Source organism: Nyctibius grandis, chromosome 1, assembly GCF_013368605.1.
Source record: "Nyctibius grandis isolate bNycGra1 chromosome 1, bNycGra1.pri, whole genome shotgun sequence".
Classification (NCBI taxonomy): domain Eukaryota; kingdom Metazoa; phylum Chordata; class Aves; order Nyctibiiformes; family Nyctibiidae; genus Nyctibius; species Nyctibius grandis.
This window is the reverse complement of record NC_090658.1, coordinates 89,905,024-89,922,891: the sequence shown is the minus strand read 5'-3', so window position 1 is coordinate 89,922,891 and position 17,868 is coordinate 89,905,024. Positions and strand designations below refer to the sequence as shown.

At 45.1% G+C, this 17,868-nt stretch overlaps 1 protein-coding gene across 4 annotated transcripts in view; it reads right to left on the bottom strand.

Moving 5' to 3' along the window:
• The window catches only part of LOC137662838 (gamma-aminobutyric acid receptor subunit rho-1), a 29,657-nt gene extending 12,242 nt beyond the window's left edge, over positions 1–17,415 (bottom strand). Inside the window, exons 1-5 of one of the 4 annotated variants that reach the window (XM_068399560.1) lie at positions 17,294–17,415; positions 3,363–3,416; positions 3,240–3,242; positions 1,537–1,643; positions 92–159 (exon numbers count right to left, since the gene is read on the bottom strand). In XM_068399560.1, the coding sequence (XP_068255661.1) occupies positions 92–159; positions 1,537–1,643; positions 3,240–3,242; positions 3,363–3,416; positions 17,294–17,415 (354 nt within the window). Of the gene's footprint in view, positions 1–91; positions 160–1,536; positions 1,644–3,239; positions 3,243–3,362; positions 3,417–17,289 lie in introns of all 4 variants that reach the window. The other 3 variants (XM_068399575.1, XM_068399568.1, XM_068399583.1) reach the window with 3 other exon arrangements.
• Between the last annotated feature and the right edge of the window lie 453 nt (positions 17,416–17,868).

Sequence of the window (17,868 nt, the reverse complement as noted above, 5' to 3'; positions counted from 1 at the left end):
AGCCTGCTCTAGCTGGCCCTGCTCTCAGCAGGGGTTTGGGCTAATGGTCTTCAGAGGTCCCATCTGACTTTAGCCCTTCTGTGACTCTTACCATGTCCACCTCAGAAATGCTGTCCAGGCTTTCAACTTGGACATCCACCCCAACAGGAATTGCAGGGCCTGGGGGAAAAAAAGTTAAAAGTTGAGAAAGTATAAGTTTGATGAGACAAAGTAATCTTCTGACTTTAATATCTTAGAGATACAGATGTTCAGTCTGAAATAGAAACAACAGTAAATCAACTGAAAATTGAAATGATTGGAATTAATAAAAACCTCCTAATAACAATAAAAAACAGCAATGACACTGACTTATTACCGACTTCCTCTTTTTATTGTGTTGTACTACACACGTCCCTTCAAAATTTAAAAGCGCTGTTGCTAGCAGGGCCTAGCCCTGGGTGCAGTGCTCGCCAGCCAGATGCCCTGCATAGCACCCATTCACATGGAGAGAAGCAGTGGCAGCTAAGGGGATGTGGGAGGGTTACTCCAAATTTTTCCTTCACTTCTTCTGCTCCCCTCTTGGGCTAACAACATCCCTGAGAACTACTCCATGTACTTGGCTTTCACATCGCTCAGTGCTTGGCTGTGGAAAGGATGGGGTGACGGGACAGGACGTGTTATGGGACACAGGCATGTGCCACTGAGCCTCGGGCTCCCAAGGGGAAGGGTTGGGCTGTGACCCCACGTAATAGAGATTTTGATCTTTTTTTCCTCCTCCAGACTTTGACTACCCCTTCAGATACCTGAGGCAATTACAGTACAGGAGATCTGTCAAGATAAATAGTGCTCACATTAGCAGACTGCTATGAAACGGAAACCTTTTAAAATTAATTGAACATGCTGGTATTTGGTATATTGAGCATTTAGCAATAAAATCTTCTTCCATTAGAGTATATAATGGTATCCTGGATTTGAATGACCATCTGTCAGCCAGAAAGGGTAAGATAAATTACAACATTCTCTAATCCGATGGGCTGAAAGAAAACATGTTCTCCTTCATCTATTTTCCTGAAAGCTTAGGTAGCTCTAGCACACAGACACAAAACTGTGAGCAAGCTTTAACACACGGCAGTCAAAATATTTCCTTTTGGGTTATGAATGAAATGGCCAGGTCACTAAGCGTGGTATGTGATTTGATTATGCACCCACACATCGCCATAGTAAGATGAAATCTTAAAATTTCCCCATCATCCGGGAATAAACATAAGGTGTATTTGCAGATTTATATTAGAAGAGAGTGTCACTGAATACCAGGAATATTATATTGCCTGTAATCACATTTCCATGCCTTTGGCTAAGCTATTTCCTCATCCAAGGAAGAAGGCTATTTCACTGCACCTATCCCTCTGAGCATGTCATGAATTCACAACACAAAGCAACAAAAATTAGAGAGAGAAAAGGGTCTGCTGGTCGATCTGCTTGTTTGCCTGACTACATTACAGTATAAAGAAGTGACAGTGTAAAACAGGAACAGTGACAAACATGCACGTTTCATACCTCCAAAACCTGGCCTCATGCTGAAGTCATGGTCGTCTATTCGCAGCAGCTGCTCTGACTTCGTCAGGGGAGATTTGGTGATGTCAGGGCTTCGTTTTAGGATTGGGCTACCAGGAAGAGAGAAGCAGAGCTATGAGTCCTAGGCAGTGCCTGTGAGAAGTACGTGCCCACTTTGCTCCATTACCCCTTGGACCATTTACCCCTTAGACCATAACCATGCCATTGCTTGCAGTGGTTGGCAATGTGTCATTAAAAAATGATTCCTGCACTCAACATACAGTTTAGGCACCTGTGATAATTCTGGCACTGAGGAAACATATGTTTGGTGAATTTTGTCTCTGTAAAACTAGCTCTGCTTCTGTCATGGTTTGGAGACAATCAAAAGTGTGTGCTGGAGGAATAGTGTGAGTGGCTAAGTGGAGAAATGGAAACGAGGGGGAGGCATTTCTGACATTGAGTCATGACGGGGCGTGAGGCCAGGAATTAGGGAAACAATATATCAAATAAACTACTGGCTGTTGCCCAGGAACAAAATGGAGACAGGCTGGGAACCAGGCCAGGAGGCAGGCCATCCTCTAACTTGGGATAAAATGATTAGCTCCTGCCCCAGATTTCTAATACGGATAAAAAGGAGCATTAAAGACCTGGGAGGTCTCTGAGCACTAAAGAGCCTGGGAGGGTCATTCCAGAAGCTGTTGGAGTTGCACCAAACACTGGGCAGAGGATGCTCTGCCCCTCCTCCACATCCAAGGTACAAGATGCTGTTCAACACCCCAGTGCTTTGGCTGGGATGGTGATGGCAGCAGCCCCATGGTTGCTCCATCATGTAGATGAAGCCTTGCTGCCCTCAGAGCCAGCTGCATGCCAGCCACTGGGGCAGCAGGAGGGCTCAAAAACAGGAGGAAAGGTTTTGCTGGTTCTTGGTTCGAAAAAGATGGCATCCTCAGGGAGGCACTTGTCTGAATATACACAAGACAAGTCAGAAATAGATTAATGGAAAACAGGACAATAAAGAAACTTCTGCAGGGAATATGTTGCTGAGATAAAGCTCCTCCTAAACGAGGCTGCTTAGCAGTGCTGTACTTCTCACAGACTCATGGGCAGTTGAACCATGAAAAGCCAATACAACAATCTCCAAACAGAGACCAGCAGTGTTACCAGCGACTCCTTTCTCAAACCCAGAGCTTTACCTGGACTACTGAGTATCTTAGAAAGATGCTCAGTCTCAGTTTAATAATTTATAGGATTGGCAAGTCCTCTATTAGTGAATTCTTTGAGTCATTAATTGTCCCTTGGGCATTTTAAAAAGTGACCCCTGCTTTTGCTTTAGATTTAATTCAGCCACTAAAGGACACACGGGGTTGTGAGTGTGCATTGGGGAAGGTTTATACCCAGTTGATGGGGGAGAGATATTAGCAGGTCACTGGCAAAACCTTCAGCATTTGTGAGCAGGCCTGACTGTGCTCAGAAAGGCACTTTCTCCCTCGCAGTAGCAGAGGGAACGATGACTGATGCGATGGAGAGCCTGTGGAGGGGTCTCAGCTCTGCAAAAGGACACTCGGAGGGAGGGCACCTGCTTGCACAGCATGGGTGACACAAACCGTGCAGCAGTGCAACCTGAAGCCCAAGGGGTGGTGGAAAATGGCTGTGGTGTCACACCCCACTGCCATGAGGGTGTCGGGCAACGTGGCTTCCTCTGGGACCTGCTGGATCCTGCTAATGGCACAACTCCTGCCTAAATACGACTGGCGCGTGCGAGTGGTGTCCCCTTCCCCTGCCACAGCCGCAGCCCGGCCACGGGGATGCGGCCGGCGGGTTTTGCCTACCTGCCCTGCTTGTGGGCCTCGCCGCGGGCCTCCCGTCTCTGCCGCTGCAACTGGCTGCACGGAAAGGAGAGGAAAAGGGAGAGCTGAGGCAGGGGGGCGAGGACGCCGGGAGGGAAGCGCGGTGGGAAGCACCCGATCCCCGCGGTGTTACCATCTGTCATGCGTGCGAATTGGCTCTTACCTTGTTTTTTTTACCTTTTTACAGAAGGCCGATCGTGTGGCGAGCACTGTGGAGGGGGTGGAGGACGGGGGTTCCAGGGGCTTGCAGCCGGGACAGGGTGAAAGGAGGGCAGTGATGATTTTTGTAAGGTGGAATGCCACTGGCTTTGACTGCCCGGCAAAGGACGCGGGCAAGCGGCTCGCCTCCCTCCTCCCACAGCCGTGGCCGGCGCCGTGAGGGGCTCTGGAGAGCGGCCGCGCTGCACGGGCCGTGGTGGGCCGCCCACGGGCCTCGGCCAGCGGGGAGCAGAGCCATCGCTTCTGCTCACCACAGGCGGTGCGTATTTTCATGAGAAGAAAACCATTCCAAAGTATTCCGGGTGGTGGGAGGAGGGGGGGAAGAAAGAAACTGTGGAAATATTTGTTTATCTTTTCATAGTCTCCCAGCTGGCTGTGAAGAAAACTCCTCTCAGGTGTTTGGCCAATATTTTATTTTATCATTAAAGGAAAGAATATTGCTTGTAGCAATGTAAGTGCTACCTTGAGCAAAAGTAACGTTTTAAACATTTAACAGTTTTAACTAATCTTTAATTAAAAGTTTTTAAAAAAAGCTTCTCTCTGTAATAAACACTAACTCTAATCACCTCTACTAATGAGATGTTTTGCTCATTAACATACATTTCAAATCCTGCTGTGGAGATTTACAGAGGCAAAACTCCTTTTGCCATGACAAGTGTCGCCACCCAAGCATCATCGCCCCTTCGGTGAGTGGTGGCCGAACCCCAGGCCTTGCAGGATGGTTTTTCCCCGGGCTGGGAACTCTCTGAAAACCGACAGCATTAGAGGGTAATTCATCTTTCTGCTGCCACAGAGAAACAGACAACCTCCACATCGCCAGTCTAAGAGTGGGCACATTGGCCTGTATCACTGGCTCTCCCTGAAGCAAAGCATTTACCAAGTGGGATTGTTTTTTTTCCAGGATCTGCTCCGTGGTTCCCAAAGGAGGGCTGGGAATAAGCCCACAGGCAGACCACTGCTTTGGGGAGCCTTGGGCTATGCAGCACCATTGCTATTGCAAGGAGCAGCTTCTTTGGCACTGGATGTTGCGCAGCAAAATGCGCTTGCAAATGCAAAATGCGCTTTCTGGAGTCTTCTGCCCTTGGGCTGCTGCTGACGTGTCTCACTGCTGCTTGTTTCTCATCTGCCGGCCATCAGGAAGTAATTTCACGTGTTTTGGGGATAAGCAGATTCTGGTGACAAGCTGGCCTACTTATATGACTTTAAAATGCCCTAGTAAACTTTTGGCTGTTCATGAATAATGCTGGTATTCAAACAGGGATGAAGCAGGACACGTTCTTGAGATTTCTAATTTTCATTTCTCTTTGTAGAGCTTATCTAAGGCTTCACGTTGGCCCTGACCCTATGCTGCCTGTCGAGGGAGCCTTCATGGCATGGCCATCAAGAATTGGTGGCCAAATCCTCCCTGTCCTCTGCACCCAGCAACCCTGGGTGGTTCCTCTTATTTCTTCGATGTGATTCTCCATTGCCTCTAAACTAAGCTTTATTTCCTTATCACAAACCAGTGCAAAATGTCTCCCATGCTCCAGCCACAGCAGAGGACCGTGTTCCTTTGTGCTTTGGTTCATCTCCTTCACCTCTTTTTGCCAGTCCCATTCCCTTCATCACAACTCTGAGGTTACTGAGCCTCCCCCGCTTTCCTGTCTCCTGTGGTAGCAAAACATTTTGACCTGTTGCCAGTCATCCCCCAGTTACTGCGATATGAAGCCCCATTTCTTTCTACTCAATAAATAGCTTTTCTGGTCCACTTCCTGGGGAGTGCTCTGCTGGCTAAGTGATCAGTGGCAGCTCCACCACAGGACCCCGTTAGCCTGCCTGTTTGGGCTGTGGCTTCCCCTCACGTGTCTGCTGTCCCTGAGCGTTTGCGGCAGCCAGACGCACTCAGGAGCTTCGGTCCAGATGCTGCTCACAGATTGCTCAGCGCAACCGTTTGCCACCACAGCCATGCAGTGTGACAGTATTGTTCTTGCCTTCACTGGGGTGACAGGCTGTTTTAAAACTAACTGATAACTCCTGAGGTAAAATATACTGAATAATGAACAAGTGGGGTTTTTTTCCCCAATGTCAATATTTATCTCCTAACAGTTACAGTGCCAAAAGGCATTTCATGGCTCATGATGCTCACTGAGACACTTTACTAAAAAGCAACAACTGGAGCAGAGCAGCTTTTATTCACAGTGGTCCCTGAGCATTGCTAGAGTAGCTCTCAGGCCCCTGATGGCAGCTGGGGTGATGCAAGCTCTCCAAAGTCATCATTATTCCCCCAGATTCCCCCAGTGCTTCAAGGGATCATGAGATGCCTCTGCCCCAAAGGCTGAGGCTTGCTGGGACTGGGAGGGGAATGAGGTGACTGAAGCTTAGGATAGCTAGGGGAAAAAAAAAATCCAGCAAACCAGATTTTCATCACTATCGCTACAGACACAAGGCAAAAAGCAGTTACTCTTTTTTTTAAAACCTTGAGATTTACTATGGCACTTATAGTGCCTCCAACACAGCAAAAAGTGTTGCAGGGTTAGGGATAACCATGTTTGATTTTCAGAAGAGGCAGTCCAACCATGACATCTGAAGGTCCCAGCAGACACTTCCAAATGCCCAGCTTCACAGGACATGTGCCAATGGAGTGTCAGGTCACACTTGCTGTGTGCACCAGAAAACCCACAGTATTCTTCATCTTTGAAATAAGAGCTTTTGGAAGTAACCACAACAAATGTGAGAGAAGTCACTACCCATCTTAGCATTTTAGTATGTAATTACTTATGCAGTATACATTTCCCACCTATAAATTGTACTCTCTTTTCTCTACAGGAGGCAATATACCTGTAGTAGACAGTGACCTATTTTACACTCTTATTAGGATAATCTCATTAGGATCTGAGAACATTTCTTCCTTGAGGAGTTAAACCAAGATATAGTTTCTGTTCTTCAGGGAAAAGCAAGATCCAATGTATTTTCCTCAAGAGAAAAGTGAAAGTAAGTTGCTGAAGTAATGGAGCCATATTCACATGGTCTTTCCTAGGTCCAAGCGGCGACATCCTCGAGAAGCAGTGCTGGTGAGTTTGGCAGACTGGGCTAACACTAACATTATTGTTATCAGATTTTATGAAATTCTGGGACAGTCTGTTCTCTCCACCCCTTACGGTATTATTAGATCTGCAAAGAGGATGTCAGATCAGAGAAGAGGTGTCAGAACAGATCCTGTCTCAGGAAATATTGTTGAGATGTGGCTGTGGCGTAATCTCTGTCCCTTCGGTTACTTGTGTCATCAGCAACATTTTGGCCGGGGTCTGTGGCTGCAACTGGCCCCAAACCTCCTACCCTGAGCGGAGGTGCCCGCTGCCCCAGGAAGCCTGGCAGTCAGCAGCTGGGGTGGAGACACCCTGGATGCCCATTTCCTCTCTGCTTATCTCATGCCTGGGTGATGCCTCCACCCCTTCTCTGGTGCAGACACTGTGGACTCTCCTCCTCTATCTTCTGAAACCACCACGTGCTTAATTTTGTCAGATACAAGCTCTGCAGCTCACACTGTGCTGCAGGGCAGCCGATCCACAGCCTCTCCTACCACTGAGGCAAGGCAAGGGAGGGTGTGGATCTTGCTGCGCCAGTTTTCAGCAGGACTTTTAATTGGGAAGTAATGAAATTGATGAAAACTCCCTCATCCCTGCCAGCCATGCCATGGCGCTCGGCTTCAGGCTCCCCATCCCTGGGTGGACGCTGATGGACAGCATGTGTGGTGCCTCCCACCCTGCACCTGCTATGCTGCACAGCCTTCATGCCATGCTGGGCAGGGGAATGGCAGGAGCCATGTTCTACTTGGTCTGCCTGTAAAATTATGTCTGGGCAAGGTCCTGACGAAATGCTGCTCGAGGCAGAAGGACCAGAAGAAAGCAGCAGAGGCAGCCCAACTTCCTGCCGGGGACAAAGCCTTGGCGGGGAGGACATGGGAATGGCAAAGGTGTATTGGTACTACTGAAGCGCTGTGAGAAGTGTAAAGGTCTTATTAAAGACCTATACCTAAATATTTGACTAGGTTTTGTTCCTCCCTCTGTTTTATGACCAGTTAGTGACTTGGGTTCATATCACGTCAGCATCATGTTAAAGGCAGAAGCCAGGAGGGAGGGGGGGTTCTGGGTCAGGGAATGGGGGAGAGGCAGGAAGGGGCTGGGGATTGTGTGCACAAACATACAGAAGGTTTCTGCAGAGAAAAAGTGGGGCAGAGGCAAAGAGAGCTTGGATCTGCAACAGAGCCTCTGCATCTGGTTAGTGAGGAGAAAAGAGCCTGGGTAGGCAGAGATGGGGAGGGAGGGGAAATACTGGGTGAGGTCAGAGGGGAAGATGTCAGAAGGAGCAGGGAGGAGGCAACAGGCTCAAACGGTGCCTCATCATTGTGTGGGATGAGTCCTGGTGCACGGACACCCTGGACAGTCCTGCATGAGTAGGAGTGTCCCCTCACCACAGAGCGGTGCGGCACAGAGATGCTGCCTGGTCGCCGGAGATGCATGAGCCTCGCTGGGCTAAAGAACCTCCCAGGCTGTGTCCCAAAAGAAGGAAAGAGGTTTTGGTGCAGGGGGTTCACAGAACGTTGCCCCATAATGTGCCTTTGACTTGCAAAAGAATTGGGAATACCTTCTTAGAAAGCAAGAAATGCTGGTGGACAGGTGGTGCAGCAGGTCTGGGTGAAGACTGAGAGGTAGTCCAGAGCCCAGAGAAGTGCTTTGAGGCAGGAGGAAAAGTGAAGTAGCTAAACGGGAAGAAAAGCCACCCAGCACCCGAGGGAGGAGAGAGCAAACTTGCAACGGGAGGAAGCTGCTCTTATCCAGCAACATGCACTGCAGGAGACACGATCTGCTGTGTAACATTCTAATTCCCAGGGATAATGTAGGATAGAAATGCACTAATTTGTACTCAAATTGGGAAAGTTACAAAGTTGTGAGCTGGAAGCAAGCCACTAAAAACTGAGGAAAATAAGTCATGAAATTTATTTTATCTTGGCATTTGGCAAGCCCTTGTTTGCTTGTAATTATGTTGGATCATATGTCCTTCTGATTAGTAGGTTTAAAGATGGTGAAGAAAGGTGACCCATTGCTATTATAGGTGGTTAAATCTATGAAAAGTAAAGAGGAAAGAATATAAAAAGTCAATATTTTCAATAATAATGCAGATGAAGGAACTATAAAACTTGTGCATGACAGCATGCTTGAAAGAGAAACAGACAATTTGGGGTCTAGGTTCAGAATTCAAAGCAGCCTCAACATTTTGGAAAAATGCTCTGATGTCAACAAGATGAATTTCAGTAAAAGAGAATACAAAGAACTGCATGGAGTACAGAAAAATAGTTGTACAAATGCAGAATGGGGAATAACTAGCTAATTATCAATACTACACTTGTCTTAGTTCCTAATTTACAGCAATGAAAGCATTCCGTCTTTATAAAGGCAGTCAAAAACATCAACAGCTAAGGAATTTGTTTGCACTACAAAAATACAGAATTGTAACAATTCTGCTGTTGGGCCGATGTTAAGAAATATTCATATTGGCACAGGACCAGAGACATATTTGAAGTAAATCAACTGGACAGTAACAAGTCATCAGGCTTTCACCCAGAAGAAAGCCAAGAAACTGTTAAACCAACATTTAAATTGTCCTTGGTGTCACAGGAGTGGAAGGTGACAATTTTCCACTTCTTTGGAAAAAGAGCTCCAAGTGGAATCTGAGAAGCTACAGACTGCTCCACTGGACAAATTAGCTACAACCATAGTAAAAAAACACCATTAGCAGACACCAGATAAATACAGTATATATTGAAGAAAAGCAAGAGACAGTATGACTGTCTTGAGGGATGTTATGCACTATAAGTATAATAGACTTCTCTAAATAGTTAATGAGCTTGTAGATGAGGGTAATCAAGATGACATAGTGTACCTCAATTTCCAATTTTCCTGTGCTGAGAAGTCCTTTCCAGAGGCTTGTAAAGAAACCAGCCAGTCAGAAAGAGGGAAGTTCCCTTCATGTGTATAGTTGCAAAATAAGAAACAAAAGGAATAATGGAGAGTTTTCACTGTGAAGAAAGGTTTTCAGTATAGTCCCATGGGAATTTATGACAGGATCTATGTTGTTCAATAAATTTATAAATTATTTGGAAGAAAAGAATAATTACTCGCAACAATGTTTACTGAGCATATGTAACCATTCAAGGTAGTCAAAATCAGAACTGGGAGAGAATTACAGCAAGACCTCATGATGCTAAGTGACTTCAGATAAAAGGACAGCAGAAATTCAGTGTTAGTAAATTCAGAGTAGTGTACATTGTTTTGTACTCTGTATTTTTGCAGTTTTTTCAATGGACTTTCAGAAACAATGTTAAGGCAGTGATGGCCTCCAAATCGTCTGTTACTGCTTAGGAAGGAGGTCTCAGTGTCATTGTCGCTATTTCTTTGTAAACATCAGCTTAATGCTCCACAGTGCTCAAAAAAAACAAACACAAGGTTAGTTATTATTGGGAATGGAGGAACAAACCAAACAGAAAGCGTTTCAATGCTATTAGTAACACCAAGGCATGCCCACATCTCACATAACCAATGCCCATAGTTGGAAAAAACAGAGCAGAGCAACAGAGAGAGAGCTCGGAGGTGGAGAGGGCTTCCAGGCAGCTTCAGAAGGGGTCTCCAAGGTGGGGAGACAACAGCTGAGTGATATGGTGCAATGATATAAAATCAGGAGTGGCATGGTGAAGGTGAACAGGAATTTGTTGCTCTGGACTTTTCACAACACATAACAAGAAGAAGAAATTTGAAAGGAAGTACATGAACATGGCATGTCATCACACTGCGAAATTCACTCCCACTGAAAGCTGCGAGTGCTAAAATCACAACTGAGTTTGGAAGATGACTGGGCAGTTTATAGAAGCAAGACGAGCAGGAGCATTTCAGATGTGAATCCAGCCCCTGAAACAGGAAATCAAACCATTTGTATGTACTCAGGAGGGAGGAAACTGCCTTGCAGTATCTTTGGGTTTGGGTTTTTTTTTTTGCTGGGCTGCAGATAGGTCTTTAGAGTCTGTTGTGTATTCTCACACCAGCTCGTAAAACACATTGGAGTAATGGTGGGCTAGAAGACAATATGAAGCTCCTGATCCTGAGCAAGTTGCATGGTGGCAACGTTGACTGGAGATATCATCAGTGGCACAGTGAAGTGGCACAGTACACGGGTTCATGAACATAGTACAGATGTACCAGTAGAGACAATGTTCTGCCACGAATCACCTGAATAAAGATAGGAAGCTATGTGATGTGTAGACGCAAAATAAGTTCTAGAAAGGATGAAAGGAGGCTGGTGATAATGATGAAAGTAGAAAATGTAATTTTCAAAGCATCATCATTTGCAGTGACAAGCAGAAAGAGGACATTTTTGGCTGGGTTGTGAGAAAAAAACACAAGACTTCCAAGACAATTTGTCATGCAGGATTGAAGTTACTTGAGAGAACAACAGGGGTGGAAAGGAAAAATGAGAGAAATAGCAAAGCAATAATGAAAAATGAGTTAATGTATAACAAGATAAAGAAGATGAGCACTCTTGGACAGAAGAAAAAGATTTCTAGCAAGTAGAATAAGAGGTAAGACAGGCAGCAGCAACAGCTGCCAGAGGAGAGAAGGAAGATACAGAATAATATAGTTAAAAGCAACTGGGGAAAATCTGGTGGAACTGTGTGATGTCAAATGGCTGTGCCTAAGGTCAAATAAATGAGGCAGGTGAAGCAGAGGGTGGAGAAAATCTGGGACAAAAAAGAGAAGGAGCAAGTTGGAGAAGAGGAGGAACCTTGAATGGGGGAAAGAAAAGGAGTGAAGGAGATGGAGGCGAAAGGAGGAAAGGGAAAGGCAAGTTACTAACAGGAGAGATGGAGAGACTCCAATTGCATTAGGCTGAAGCCCATTCTGAGCTTCTTATTGCTCTCCTGATACTCAGCACCGCTGGTGCATGTGGTGTCAAGACACAACACAAACTGCTGATGTTAAAAAGCAGTGCCTTGGGAGCTGTGGGTGCTCAGCGCTCCACTGGGTCTGGCTCACTGTTGATAATGTGCTCCTATAGGCAATGCTTTCAACGGGCGTTTCATGGGCTTATCACGCACTCTGAAGAGCTGATCTAAAGACAGCTTGCATTAGTAAGCTTTGTTCATGCAAAAAAAATGCTTTCAGGATCAATCCTGAAGATAAGATACAAGAGCAAAACTCTAGGAAAAGAGAACAGCTTAAGGATTGCTGGGAGGTAAAGGAAGAAATCCTGTTAGGGATGAATTTATAAGGCCAGAGACAGCATTCGGAGGGCAAGAAGATAGGAGCTGCCCTGTGTGTAGGAGGCAGCCTCAGTGAGGGTACAAGGATAGCCATGTGTGATTTACAGAGCGCAGAGAGCTCACACACAACGTGGCCGGGGTATGGAGGAGCTGACAACACAGAAGTCCTATCCAAATTCAACAAAAGGGAGGGAAGGTAACTTCAGTGTTGCGAATGCTCAGTATGATGCTGAGCCTTTGAGAAAAGACCGTGAAGAAACTATGGCCATAACGATGCAGGGTGGGTCCCATCGCTTAAGAAGAGTGTCACTAATTGTAATAACATCTGAAAATGTCATAAAGAGAAAGGTCTTTGACCATGAAAAAGACCTTGTGACAACAACCCTAGGGCTTATTGTAGAGGATGTCATTCAACTGCTGTAAAAGATAGCTCTTACTGACAGAAACATGGACAGGGAGCTCTAGAGGAGTGGAAAATGAGTTGCTATTTGGAGAACAGAGTGAGGCAAAATGATTATAACATGGCCAGGGAATGGTAAGGACATGACTGAAAACACGAAGAAGGTCTCTTAGCTAAGATTAAACAAACATGATCCATAAATCTTGTACAGTGAAATCTCTTCTGCTGAGAGTTGTTTGCCTGACAGGTGGTTATAATGCTGTCCAGGGAGATTTTAGTGTTAAAAGAGATTTTTTTTTCCCAGCAGTTAGCTCTGGCAGAACAACCTGGGCTCAGCTCCAGGCCAGTTCTTTTCCTATTGCTCATCCTCTCTAGCAAATTCTGTCAGTCTAATTAGCAACACAGGCATTGGCCCTTTTGTTGGCATAAGGATGTTGTGACCTTTAATGAGCCTTTGTACCCTTCTAGTGACCCCCATGCAGCCTGGTGGCTTTCCAACAGCCTGAGCAGTTGGGAAAGCAGCAGCCAGCCCTGTTGCTGGTGCTCCGGATCTCAGCTCCTTCCTGTAGGAGCTTTGGCACTGTGGATTTAGCAGGAGCAAAAAGCTTTGCAAACCCTGCAGGATTCGCACACGGCTGACTGCAAACTGCGAACAAGTCTGCAAGGTGAGAAAGGTTTTATTTTTATACTCCTGCTCTTTGAAGTGGAATTCCTTTGGGGTGATTTGTCCTGGAGATTAGCAAAAATAAGTAGTTGAATCTTTGACTGGCACACAGACATTTTTACAGTGAATTACAATATTTGAGGGCTCTGTAATAAGTCCCATGCAATAAAGCAATCTTCTTTGCTGCTTTCACTGTGACTGTATGCATACTTTGACCTAGACTTATTTGCCTTTTCCTTGTCTGACTCTGCACCGTGTCCCAAAGCCTCATCAGCTTTATTTCAGGAATTATTTGGGACTTTTTGCAAAATTCCTGTCATGTAAATCCAGTCCCCAAAAGACCGTGGTGCATGCATGAAATCTTGTGGGGAAAACCATGCCTGTCTGCTCACCCTTCTTCAAGGTTGTTCTGTCTCATGATAGAATGGCTACCTTGGGGTACCTGCAGTGCCAAAAATTGTGACAGAGAACGTGTCTGACTCTGTGGCCCCCCATTCACCATAACAGCATGAGTGCAAAGACTGTGGGATCAGCTGGCTTTGGACAGGTGAAAGGACAACCCCTGGCGCTGAAAACAGCTGAGCAAATGGTGAGTTTTTATTTGAACGCAGAGTTCAGAGCAAGTGAGTCTCTTTGGAAGAAACTAACACTTGCAGAACAGCATCATCCACAGAAACAAGCTGAAAGCCTGTGTATTTCCTCCATCAGGTGCACCATGAGAATCAGGAGCAAAGCTGGACACGTCTGTCAGGGACAGCAGGATGCTGGCAGCACATCCAAGGTGGCAGGTCTCTACAGCAGGTGTCTTCACTGCCTGCCAACACCGGTGGCTGGCGCTGAGCCCTGGCAGTAGGGCAAGCGGATGGTCTTGTGCCCCTAAAGGGCTTCTAGAGGCTAGGAAGGCCATGGGTGCAAATCAAGCCACCATGAGCATCCTGTGGTGGTGTGGAGTGAGCCTTTTCCACTTCAAATAGATTTCCCCCATCGACCTCCAGTGAGACATGTGCCTCTCTTCAGAAGACAAAGGCTGCAGTGAAGGGATGGATTTCCATCCTGGTCCTTACCACAAGCCTTATGGAGCTAGAAATAGCAGTGCTCAGAGACGAGTAACAAAGTCAGTTGCTAGAACTTCCCCTGTACTCAGCACTGGTAAGTCTGCACCTTGAATACTGTGTTCAGTTTTGGGCCCCTCACTACAAGACAGACATTGAGGTGCTGGAGCGAGTCCAAAGCAGCTGGTCAAGGGTCTAGAGCACAAGTCTTATGAGAAATGGCTGAGGGAACTGGGGTTGTTTAGTCTGGAGAAAAGGAGGCTCAGGGGAGACCTTATCACTCTCTACAACTACCAGAAAGGAGCTTGCAGTGAGGCGGGTGTTAGTCTCTTCTCCCAAGTTAACAAGTGATAGGACGAGAGGAAATGGCTTCAGGTTTCACCAGGGGAAGTTTAGATTGGATATTAGGAAAAATTTCTTCACCAGAAGGGTTGTCATGCATTGGAACAGGCTGCCCAGGGAAGTGGTTGAGTCACCATCCTTGGAAGTATTTAAAAGATGAGTAGATGTGGTGTTTAGGGACATGGTTTAGTGGTGGACTTGGCAGTGCTAGGTTAACGGTTGGACTTGATGATCCTAAAGGTCCTTTCCAACCAAAACGATTCTATGATTCTATGATTCTAACTTCTTCTGCTTAATGGATATTCAGGGTTGAGTCTTGAAGGAAGGGGAAACAGAGTCAATAATAAAATGTTTGGGAGCAATCTTTACTGCAAGCTTTTTCTGATGTTACATAGCATCCCCCCTTGCTCTGTTTTTCTTCCAGGATCTAATTCTGTGATGGAAAAAGGCCTTGACTTTGACTGAAATGCAAAGGAACTGTGGCTACTTCAAAACTGTCCCATAGGATCAGCATCTTAACGTATAGGGACTATGTGTGAGTGCAAAGGGGACTGGCTGTACCTCTAAGACAAGGTGTCCTGACATACACAGATGCCCAGTCGTGTTGGGCAAACATTATCTCCCACTGTGGGGCTGCAACAGAGACCATGACCACAATCCCAGGAGGTCAACAGGAGTAACTTTGTATACAGCACCTGTGTGAGGATTGTTCAAACACTGCACCCAGTCCTGATGTCAACCCTGAAAAAGCAGTGAAGGGACAGAGAAAAACAAGCAAATGACTGAGTCAAGGTTTGGGAAACATCCTACACTGAGAAATATAAGATTAGTCTTTTGAATATATCTAAGAGGGGGTGAAGAGGGGGCTTGATCCCCCAGGATGGAGAAGAGACAAGCTAGCATAGAATAGGAGAAGATGGATGGAAGCTGAAGTTAAATATACTGCAAATGTATTGTGAGTTTATCTGACATTGTAGGTAATTATCAGAAATTAGGGGGTTGGTATACAATTCACACAGAAGGCTTTGTTGCTTGTGCTTAGCAGGAAATCAAATGGATGACCATAACTGCCCTTTTTGACTTTACAAATTATAAGGCTGTTAAAACCATGTGGCCTATCCCATCACAGGGGAAAGTGAGTGCTGTACTGGGCACCATGCTGCTGATGGACAACCCTATGACCACGCACCAGCATTGCTCCTCTCTCCCCATCAGCCCTCCTCAGCGTCAGTACTGCTCTACTGAGGCAGAAATAGGCCAGAAATGACCTCCCAGGCCAGCGAGGGCGCGCTGGGAGGGCGATGGACCCAGCCTCTCAGAGCCGTGATAGCTCTGGGCTTTCTGATGGGCTTGTCCTGGCACAATTACATCATATATACAAAGCACAGGTGAAGAGGCAGTTCCTAAATGAACTGAATAGGTATTTCTTTTCCATTTTCACATATTTTTAACACTCTTTTCTGCTGTGGTTTGTTATATCGTCACTTAATTGCACTGACACCATTAAGTGTTTGGTGCAGTGGGAGTTTTCGTTAAAGATGCTAAACAAGAACATGGCTGTGTGTGTGTGCACGCATTCCTCTCTGCTGGACGCTTTTCAGATCAAATGGTGGTACTTGCTTCTCATCCCTTTGTTTTGCTACAATTAGCACATCGCCTCAATGAAAATAGAGGTTTCGTGGCTGTCCCGCATCCATACTGCCTCTGGGAATGCATCCCCTGGGGGCTGATTGTGAACAGAGCCATTGCAACCATTTTGCCAGTTATACCTCCACAAAGGTGGCATCACTGCTAAAGCCATTTCTGATGTATAAGATGGCTCGTGGCCCCCAAGTGCCAACCAGGACACTGCAATCACTCTGTAATATAGACCTGACTTGCTACAAGGGAAAACAAAAAGGCACTGTGCTTTCTATGATTCTGTGATTCTTCCCTTCCACCTTTCAGTCATTTTCCCTGAAGGCTAACAGGAATGGTTTGAATTCCTCATGACTGTGACACTCCTGCATTTCCATCCTCATACACTTTACAGTATTAACGGTGGTACGGAGTCAGTCATTACAGAACAGAAACAGTGCAGAACAGAGCAAAGCAGAAATTACATAGGTTCAGTCTGTCACCAGCAGAAGTACACAACATTTGAACAGCAAGATAAGTGTGTCAGCTATGTCCTCAAAAAAAAAAAAAAACCCAAAGGATTTTTACTTCAGATATACCTTGTCATATGCCTAAGTGTAAAAACCCTGATATAAAGTTCCAGATATTCCCCAAATATAATATAAGTAATCAAAACACAGTTGTAGCAGAAAACCTTCCTTAACTCAAAACCTCCTAAAATGACTGACTACAAGATAGTGGGAGAACTATCTCTTTTTGAGAGATAGAGAGAGAAAGAGAAGAATAGACAATCTTTTAAATAATTTTTAATATCTTAATTTAATACACTGAGTGCTCTTTCTGCTTCCTCTCATAACTGAGCATAGGCGTGAAGTTTGCATAAAGACTTTAAATTTTTCCTCTCGAAAACTCTAGAGAACAACTGCTATGGGAATAATAAAATAAATTCTGAATGTTTTCATTTCAGATCTCATGTCAATCTAATCTTCAGTGAATGCAACAATACTCATGGACCTAAATTTCCTCTCCACTTTCATGTAAATACCCTGCCACATTTTAACCACAATAAATATAAACAAATGCTTCTTTTTTTGCACCCTTTCAAACTGTTGAGATACCTCACAAATCCTTTTTTGGGGAGAGGCAATGATTTTCACTGTAGAAAATTCATTAAAACTTATTCATTGGCAAAAACAGCAATAGAAATTTGACTGAGAGATCACAATCTGAAAATGCAAACTCCAATTATCTGTTAGTCATTATATCTTCACTTGAAACATTACATTTGTGCAAACTGTAGCTATTTGAATGTAAAAAAAAGAGACTCACCTGCCTTTTTTGTATACCTCATGTATTTCTTTTCCTTGCCTGTGGGCTCTGCATTCGGTGGATAAAACCCATCCCCACAACAGCAGGAAGATGCTAAAATGCATTTTATGGGCAGTCAACATGTTACCTGAAGGTTCTGTATCCAGAAATAGTCCATACAATAAGAATAAACCCAAAATGTAAATCCTGTTCCTCTTTTTAAGACATTATCGGTCTGATCGTTATTGGAAGGATGTTTACTCATACAAAAAATCATCCTGCAGTATTTAATCTGGACAGTGGGGAAAGCAATTTCCACTAAACCTATAAATCCCTCTACGTCAGATGGCAGGGATTTTCTAGCAGTGTTGAATTCACGTATTCTCAGAGAACAATTATTTTTTGTCCAAACAGGCTATTTTATTAATTGTTTTAAATCGAACCCTTTTCAGGTACCTGTGGCAAATGGCATATATGTGTTTCTGCCTGGTTAACCAAAGTAGTGCAGTTGGTCACTCATTCTTTCATCACCAAACTTATCTGTGTAGCAGTGACATTTGTTACAGGCATTGCAAAAGATTGAAAAAGTGTTAATA